Raw genomic sequence first — 9,461 nt, forward strand, 5'->3', positions numbered from 1 at the left:
AGCTTTGCAGGTGTTTCCCACACAGTGATACAGCAAAGGGTCTTTTTTCTTTTCTCTCTCTCTCTCTTTTTTTCCTGGAAAGAAAAAGGAAAAGAAGGAAGGAGGGAAGGAAAGTGTCATGGAAGAGGAGGGGCTCCTCTGGTGTTGGCAGTCGTTCCTCCAGGCCCTCTCTGGGCCCTGGCCGCACCAAATATCATGGCATGATGCTTACATAGGTTTGGTTAAGTCCTGTTTTCTGCAAAGGCAAGTAAAGGTGACTTCCAAGTGTTCAGTGCATCAAAGGAAAAAAGAAAAAAAGTGATTTTTTTTTAAGGTAAAAAACTAAAAGTGCTTGAAAATAATTCTCAGGGAACTTATCTGGAGAGGAGAATCCCACGTGTAGCACCCTCTCTCTGGTGTATCCTGCCCCTGCTGGCGGCACAGAGACGTCCTCGGTCTAGGCTCTGGAGCTGGGATGGTCCTAAAAGCTTTTCTTTAGGAGAAGCAAAACTTATTTGAGTGGTTTCCAGGGAAAGTTGTATTCCTTGACATGTGGTCCATCCACCTTGGCTTCGGAGACCTCACAACTTTTTGGCACTGTCATGGCACGCCGCTGCCCGGAGGGTGGTCCCAGCCAAACCCCGGTTGCTGACCCTGCGGACCAGCACTTTGGAAACTGGGATTTTTGTTCTGGGCATCTCACTCCTGACTGGTTGCTGGTGCACTACGGGATGGCTGGATGGAAGGTTCGCGAGGTGCTTGATGCTGATAGGGATTTTGGAGTCCTTCAGCAAACTGCCTGGTGTTCGCAGTGGACAGGTGATGGTGCCTGGAGACACAGGCTTTAACCGGGACAAGCAGGACGTCTCCTCGTTGGCAGGAACGACCGCCGGGCTTCCCTCCGGATCTGCGTAGAGATCGTAGAGCGCGTCCCCGCTGTAGCTATCCCGGGGGATGCCCGCCTTTTTGCCGCTGCCCGCGCTGTCTTCCTCAGGGCCCGGAGTGGTGGAATCCCAGTAGCCCTCGTCACTATTGGGGATGCCTTCCTGCTGCTCCTTCTCGGGCTGTTTAGGCTCCTCCTTGGGATGGAGCTCGATGGGAATCCGGTTGAGCCTCCTGTGCTTGCCCAAGGACACGTCCTTGGACCCTTCCGCACACCTGGCGTCTTTGGACGTCTCGGCCACCACCTTGGTTTCCAGGGCTGCCGCCGCCTTGGCCGCTCCCTCTTGGGGCCCTGGTCCTTGGTCCTCAGTCTGGGAGAGCATGTCCCAGAATTCCTGGAGATAGGTGTCGTCCAGCTCCTCCGGGCTCGCCATCTCCTCCCCTCCTCCTTGGTAGGCCACCACGCCGGGGTTCTTTTTAGACAGAACTGGTTTGCCTGGCCCGGGGGCATGCTTGTCACAGCTGGGACCTGCCTCGTCCTCTTGGTCTGCAATAATATCTCCACAGCCTGTAAGAGAGTCAAAGCTTTTCAGTGAAGTCACGTCAGAAAACATCAAACAAATACGATCGGCCGATGGGTCTGAGGGTGGATCAACAGAGGAAGGGTCAGGGATGGCCGCCGCTCGGCCGCTGCCGCATTCCGAGTCGACAAGGGGGACGGTCTTTACCGGAACGTCACCTGTCCTGGAGGCATCCTCGGCCGTCTGGACCTCCCCAGCGCCCAGCTCTGGGGGTGCCCGGGGCTTCTCGGCGCGCCGATGCCCCGCGGCGTCCTCTCCCCGGGCGCTTTCGGCCTTAGGGACCCCGGGGCTGTGGGCCTCTCGGCGGTCCGGCACGTGGGCGCGATCGGCGGAGGCCGGCCCCGGCTCTCCCCCTCCGAGCTCACCTGCTGGGTCTCCCGGCGCGTCCCTGCTGGGCTTCTCCGGCTCGCCGGCGGGTCCGGGCGTTTCCTCCTTGACGCACTCCAGGCTGGCGGTGAGCGAGCCCGGCAGAATGAGGCCGCCCGGGGCCCCCGCGCGCTCGCCCTTCGCCTCCGCCTTGGCCCGCTTGTCCTTCTTGTGCCAGCGCATGCTGCTGAAGAGCCCCTTCAGCCCTCTCTTTTGTTTGCCGCCAGCCTTGCTCGCGTCCGCCGGCTCGCCCTTGCCGTTCTCCGATCGCCCGTTCTTCTTCAACAGGGAGAAGAAGCTGTGCGACTTCGCCACCGAGCTGTTGGCCAGGGAGCCCACGCCGGTCCCGGCCGCCCTGGGGGGACCCGGGTTCGGCCGCCCCCCGCTGCGGCCACCCCCGCCGCCGCCCCCGCTGTCGCCCCCGCCGCGTGGCTCCTCCTTCTTGCTGCTCTCCAGCACCACCACCTCCGCTAAGCCGTCGTGGGTCCGGCTCCTCACCATGCCCGTCGGACCCGAGCCTTTCCCATCCCCTTTGTTTTTGACCCCAAAAATGCTGGGCATGGTGCCACCCGATTTCCTCTTCTTGAATAATTTGAAAGCAGCTTTATTAATCTTCCCCGACGGCTGCTCGGCGGCCGGCGTTTCGGCAGCACAATCACAATGCAAGTCCATGTCTGCCGCGAGGGTCCGGGCCCCGGCCTCCTCCTTCCTCCTGCAGACCCCCGCGGACGCGCGATCGCCGCCGCCGCCGCCGCCGCGCTCGCTGACAGCCTCGCCGCCGCCGCCGCCGCCGCCGCTGCTCCTGCTTGTCTCCATGGAAACCGAGAGGGCTAAGCAGCTTTCGTCAGCCGTGGGCTCGCGCCAGGCCACTGTCATCCGTATTCTAAATCAACCTGAGCCACTCTTGCTGCTGCCGCCACCGCCGCCGCCGCTGCAGCAAAAGAAACACACAGAAAAGACCATCTCCCCTCCCGCCAAGGGCTTATATAATACCCTAACCCACTTCGGATCCGACTTGGCTTTGTGCTGCATAGTTTGTGTGTGTGTGTGTGTGTGTGTGTGTGTGTGTGTGTGTGTGGCAAGAGCAGGCAACAGAGCCTCGAGTCGATTGCAGAAATTAGAGTCGCCTTTATGGAATTCAGATTCCATCCAATCTTACCCACCTTCGGACTCCTCCTCTAGATAGGCTCTTTCCAGAAGCCCAATCGTGGATCACAAGATACCCCCAAAATGGACAAAGAAATTCAACCCAATACACGATGGTTATTCCTCTGAGCGCCTATCCTGGACTTCATGAGTCTTTATGTCTTTCCCGAGCCTTTCATGTCTGTCCTTATCATTTGGGCACCAAGCCCAGCAGGCATGGAGTGTGCCTGTTTACATCTGTGTCTTGTCCACTGCTGAGCACAATCTCGGGGTGGATGTTGAATCCTTACTAATGCGGTTCTGATTCTTGTGCAAAAACACCAGCCATCAGTCGAATACCAATTAGCAACTCTTTGCAAGGAAAGTGCAACAGTTCTGTAAGGTGGAAGTTGACTGGTCCTTAGGGACAACCCTGGCTTTTATCCCAGACTCCAGCTCCTGGGGCTCAGGTCACAGAAGCCACTGCCTAGCCTGCATTTGGTCACAATGGATGAGTGGAGGGTGGAGGACACAGTTTGAGAATCTCCCCAGGTGGTCCTTGGAGTCCAGGGTCTGCCTTCTTCTTTTCCATTAGGCAGGACATGGGCTTTACTCCTGCCCCCCACTGTTGCCACCCCCTACCCCCTTCACTATCCCCCCAGGGCTTCCTGCAGCCCCCTTCCCCTATGGAACATGGAAAAGCCTGGCAGGATGCTGAGTGCCCAGGAGTCTCTGCAGCTGCTCTGACCCACATAATCTGGGGAAAATGGAAACCTTGTCCCAGGGAACATCCCAATCTGGGGATCTTTTCTGTAATCTGACTTTGAAGGTGACTGCTAATATTGTAACCTTTACACCTAATTTCCTGATCCTAACTGAAGGCTTATTAGCAATAAAAGAAGAAATTTGGAGAAGCGCATATATATATTATCTATATATAATATATATGTTTAATACTTAATAATATGTGATAAAGATGTAATATTAACATATCATTTATTTTATTCATAAATATTATTTAGCAATATGTGATATTTACATACATGTGAATATCCGTCTTTTCCCTAATCATCTCCAGCTTCATTTTTTATGAGCTACTTGCATTATACCCAGAACCTCCATTCTTTCTGGGTTGAAGTCGGAGTTTTACTAATAACATGTTGGCCAAGGCAGGTCCTATAGCATGGAACACAGTTGGTTTGAATTTAGGCCTGGGGGTTGTTAGCTGTATACTTGCCCTTTTCTGTTGATTTTTATCAAGAACATTGTTTTATAAAATTTAAAAAATAAGGAGTTTGGATTCAGGAGAGGTTTTCATTCTCAGCATTTTTTTTTTTTAAAGATTTATTTATTTATTTATTTATTTATTTATTTATTTATTTATTTATTTATTTATTTATTTATTTTAGAGAGAGCATATGAGTGGGAAGAGGGGCAGAGGGAAAAGGGACAGAATCTTGAGCAGACTGCCTGCTGAGCTTGCAGTCCAACTTGGGGCTTGATCCCACGACCCTGAGACCATGACCTAGAGACCATGACCTGAGCCGAAACCAAGAGTTGGATACTCAACCAACGGAGCCACCCAGGCACCCCCATTCTCAGCATTTGAATCTGACCAGGTCTTTGCCACTATCGGCACACGTGTCCCCAGGGCAGGGTGTAAAACTGAGACCAGAGAGGCTTTTGCCAGTTCTAACTGACCACTTGCCATGATGCATCAGGGTCTTCATTGTTGAGGGGAGGGAAGAGGTATGAAGAACTATAAAGAGAAATGCATTTGTTATTTCTTCACAAGCTTTTAAAGGCAGCTGAAAATCTTTTTCAGTTCTTTTACACACACATACAGTAGCTCTGATTGGTGGGTTACTACCTAACTGTGTCAGTCTGAAAGAGTTTATGACAGGAATCAGGAAAAAGTGAAGTCGCCTGTAAAAAGTCTCCCCTTCTCCATACCTGAGCCTGATGTTGGGAGAAGGTGGACCGCTTATTCTGCAGAGCGCTGGCCTATCAAGACAGGCGGTGTGAGTCTCATTTACATGACAGTCCTTGCCCCCCCCCCCCCCCCCCCCCCCCCCCCCGCCACTCGTGGAAACCTGTAGCCAGGACTTTGGGCTGGGTATCATTCCTTTGAGATACAGACCTCAAACAAAGAGAAAGGGACAAAGCAGTCTTCAGTCTGGGGAAGTTGCTATGATGGCGAGTCCCTGGCCCTGAGGCAGAAGAAAACAGGGACAATCCAAATCCTCCTCCTCCAAAGGCCCCAGAGCAAGGGGAGCTTTAGAAGCCATTGTGTGAATGGGGACCTTCAAATATTCTCCGACCCAAGAGCCTTGTTTTGGGGACTATCAGCAAAAGGAGAGTGCGGCCAGCCTATAGGGATCTTACCAGAAAAATCAGACACGTGGTGGGAGAGCACCCCCTTCCCAGGGCCCAGGAACCAGCGAGGGAGGCGGATGGTTAGAGTTCTAGCCCAACCGCTGGGTGGCAGCCTGAAGCCAAAGGCCATTGTTATGAACCATCTCAAGGGTTTACTTACACCTTAAATCGTTCTTCACAGTCAAGAGTCAGGGAAGCAAAATCTGTATTTGCACAAAATGGTGACTTTTGTCCCAGAAAGATAGATCATGACAGTGAAGATAATTTTACCAGTGAGGATAATTTTATCCCTGTTTGGGGTTATGGTTTCCTCTTTCATTCTTTCTCCCCTACTCCACCATAGCCCCCAACCACTTCCCAAACCTACCATTTGAGAGAGCAAACAGGAAATTAGAGTAGAAAGGAGCTGAGGATAAATGTTTCAGAAAAACGCTGTTTCAGAATGATAGGATGGTTTGCAAATGTGAACAGCAAGCGGGTTTTGCTGGAGACATGTGCGTGCTTTTCTTTTTTGGCACAAGGGAGTGTTTATTATTCAGTCGGGGCTTTTCTCTCTGGGTAACGAGCATCTTTGGAGGAGGATTAACAAAACAAGAAAAAAAGATAAGAGAAACACAGGAGGAATCATTTGAGAGCTTACCATCATCTTCATCGTCAACATCATCATCATCATCATCATCATCATCAATTCCCTTTTCAGGGTGTCTTCTGACCAGCCTAGCTCCAGTCTGTGTCCCAAGCTTATTGGGTGGCATTTTCTAACTGAGGGGAACCACCCAGAACATTCTACAGAAAAGGCTGGGAGAGGAGCTACCCTTCAAGCCAGGAAGCAGCTGCTACTGTGGACCTCCCCTTGTCACAGCATTCCCATTGAGGAGACTGCTGGCTTTACCTTACATTTGCCTACGGTCTTTAAAGGGATAATGCTTAGCCAATGACATTTGGAAATGATACTTGAACTGGGACCAACACCTTCTGTCTCCAGACCACTTAGCCTGCTCTGGGCCCCAGCCCAATTGGCCATGTTGCCTTCCCACTCTTGTCCATCTCCACCCCCACCCCACCCCACCATGGTTATCCTCTAGGGCGAGCTGAGTGAAGACCCTCAAATGTCTTTGTTTGAGGACCATCAGGAGGAGCTCCAGCTTTGCCAACCTTGACCCTCATCCTGCAGTTGACTCTGTCCTTGTGGCCAAGGTCTATCCTTGCCCTCCAAGGGCCACACACAAGCTGAGACAACAAGGTAAAGTGCACAGTTGCCAGGGGAGAGATGTGTGAATGCCGCTTGCCAGGGAGCCTGGCCCAGGGGTCCATGCTACTGACATTTTGCTGTACCCTCCTTTCTGCGAAGAGAGCTCTAGGCGAGCGCTTGGCAGAAGAGGACTAGAGAGGTCTGAGCACCAGTCAGCCAAGGCTAGACTGAAGTTCTTACGTTCTTATTTGCATATTTTGATTCCTGATCTGTCCTGAACATCGGCTTTCAGGGTGGGGTAATAGCTGTTCTGGGTATATGCTTACACAGAGGAGAAATTCTTTTCTAATTAGTAACATGCACTGTAAAAAGTGCCCCCAATTTGTCATTTTCCACATCAACCCTGGAGCACAGCTGAGGTGGCTGAGGGGAAAGAGCTCCTCTCAAGAGGAGACAGAAGCCCACCTGGGCTCTGGAATGGCCAGGAAGCTCGGGGGGGAGGTGTTCTGGGTTCCGCGGGTCACCACTCATAAGGTGTCACCCTGGCCCAGCCCCTGCTGGTTTATACCTGGATTGTAGAGCAAGAGGGTGTGAAGAAAAGACCAAACAAAAGCAAAATGAGCACTTGTCTCTAATGTCGGGGGGTCTCGGGGGGCACAGGCCATGCAGAAGCTGCCAATGCTGGTATCGGGGTAGCTCCCGTGCCTCTCTCTTAGCTTCTGGTTCTTTCTGGCCATCATTGGCATCCCTTGGGGCCCCTTCCAGCTGTCAGTGCCTAGGTGGGTGCAAAGAAGCCAAAACCAGGCAGAATGAGGTCATCTGCCTCCATCTTCACATGATGTTCTCCCTCCGGTGTCTGTCTGTGTCTCCTCTCTTTTTATGAGAGCACCAGTCACACGGCACCACGGGCCCACCCCATTCCAGCATCACTTCATCTTAATTTTATATCTTTGTCACAATGGCAAAGATCCTATTTCCAAATAAGGTCACATTCGCAGGTATCCCGGGGTTAGGACGTTAACGTAGCTTTGGGGGCCACAGTTCAACCCATAACAAGCAGCATGGCCAGTGGTGGTGACAGCATCCATGTCACCTTCATCCTTCGGCACAACCACCAGTGCCCTCGTGCAGACCCCCTCAGTGGGTTCAGCTTGGGCAGGGGCTGCTCCAGCAGGTGCGGACTCTTGGCAGATTGCAAGGTTGGGGATGGCACTCCGGGGGTGGCCAGCAGTGAGGGGACAGCACCAGAGCCAGCCAGAGCGCACAAGAACGAAAATGACGTCAGCCCAGACTAGACATTGGCACACACATGTGAGAGCCCTGGGTCCGCGGGGACTAACCAGGAGGAGCCTCGAGGGCTGTCCGGCTGGGAAAGAATAAGAGAAACACTATGGCTTTGTTGTTCTCCAATTTCCTGCAGGGCAGCCTGGCAAAGGGGTTACACCATAACCGTTGGGCGGCTCCTTCCCATAATTCCCTTTCTCCTGGCCTGCTCTTTGGCTGAGCTACTCTTAGAAAATATTCCATCTTAGATTGCAGAGTGGGGTGGGGCCCCTTCCAGATGTCAGTGCCAAGGTGGGTGCAAAGAAGCCAAAACCAGGCAAAATGAGATCGGACAGCAGAGGCCATGTGGACGGGATGCCAGGGCTTTGGGCATGGATGAATGCATGTTAGGGAGTGGCCAGACTCAGCAGTGGGAATCATCTGATCCCAGAGAGGGTGCAAACTACAGCCAGAGTCCAAGAGGTGGCCCACAGGTGTTAATGAGGATGCAAGGCACAGGAATTCAAGATCGAGAGCCTAGAGGGGCTGCAAGAAATGAATTCAAGCCCGAGCACCTGCTCCCTTGGGTGTATTCTCTCTCATCTTAAAGAAATTCTACTGTGTCTCTGCTTCTTGACACAGAGCCACATCACACACAAGGTTGGTCCAGCCCTCTTAGCAGATAGACAGTAAGCACGAACCAGCCCGTGCAGGTACGGGAGGCCCTCTGCCCAGGTTTGTCCTTCCCATCTGGTTTCCAGTCACACAAGCAACCTGCTCTCTGCCACAGCATCTCCTCACTGCAACCATGACACCTTCTGGATCGCTGGCTCCCTTTCTCAGCCACTTCAACCTCACTCTCAGAAACATGAAGAGTTCCCTTGCTTTCCTATGCCACTCTGGTTCTGCCCCTGCCCCACATCATAACATCTACTCCCTTGTCCCTGCCATGATGGCGAAGGGGACATACATAAGTGCTCCAGACAGATAGTAGCAGGGTCCTTCCTAGTCTCAGCTCCTAAGCTCATGGCAACATGGGGAAGCGTGTCTCATGCCCACTCCTTTGGAGCTAACCTGGATGGACCATGCAGAGCCCCTTCTTATTAAAAACCCTAGCACCCTTTCTTCCTCTCCAACTTCTTTTCTCCCATCCCCAAAGCTTTGGGGTCTTAAGTAGTCTGGGCCAGCAAAACACATGCGTGTTCTTTTAAATTGATCGCTGAGGTTGCAACCTTGGTTCTTAAAGTTTAAATGACCCTGCCTCGTGTAAGTTAAAAAAAAAACCTTATACCCAAAGATACTGCCATGGGCTTTAAAAGCTTATTTTGAATTTGAAAAAGACTCTTATCTTGTTTTTGCTTTCTTTTTTCTGCATCGATGCCTACCTCTTCTACTCTAACTTCCCAGCCCCATCCCATCCCTAACCCCCTACACACAACACAGAAGCACACGTGCTCTCATAGTCTTTATTCCAGCAAGTCAGAGCAAATTCCCAGAATATGTCACTGTGCACCTGCTTTGTACACACCAAGGCTCTCACTTGGGGGACTATTGCTCCCGCTACGCAGCTCATGTATCCCGTGCATTCCCCACGTCATGGCTGGGACCCCAGTTCCTCTGTGTCTCTATGAGGTGCAGCATATTCTCATGATACATCACACACAATCAGGCATTTTCTGCACAGCCTCCATCATCAT

At 52.2% G+C, this 9,461-nt stretch overlaps 1 protein-coding gene across 2 annotated transcripts; it reads right to left on the reverse strand.

Annotated features, from left to right (window-relative positions):
- Positions 1–560: 560 nt before the first annotated feature.
- Positions 561–2,684, reverse strand: AMER2 (APC membrane recruitment protein 2). Of its 2 annotated transcripts, XM_028103450.1 has the most exons (2): positions 1,808–2,624; positions 561–1,429 (listed from the first exon to the last, which is right to left on the reverse strand). In XM_028103450.1, exons 1-2 carry the CDS (start codon positions 2,622–2,624, stop codon positions 561–563), a joined length of 1,686 nt encoding a protein of 561 aa, XP_027959251.1. The 2 variants fall into 2 exon arrangements, with proteins under 2 accessions (XP_027959251.1, XP_027959246.2); XM_028103445.2 differs by having other exon boundaries at positions 561–2,684.
- Positions 2,685–9,461: the final 6,777 nt, after the last annotated feature.

This window comes from Eumetopias jubatus, unplaced genomic scaffold (assembly GCF_037043125.1).
Source record: "Eumetopias jubatus isolate StellerSeaLion01/CBP00866 unplaced genomic scaffold, mEumJub1_p1.0 scaffold_3, whole genome shotgun sequence".
NCBI lineage: Eukaryota > Metazoa > Chordata > Mammalia > Carnivora > Otariidae > Eumetopias > Eumetopias jubatus.

Excerpts from the sequence above, each read along its gene's own strand:
- AMER2 (XM_028103445.2), bottom strand. The coding sequence starts at position 2,684 with ATGACAGTGGCCTGGCGCGAGCCCACGGCTGACGAAAGCTGCTTAGCC.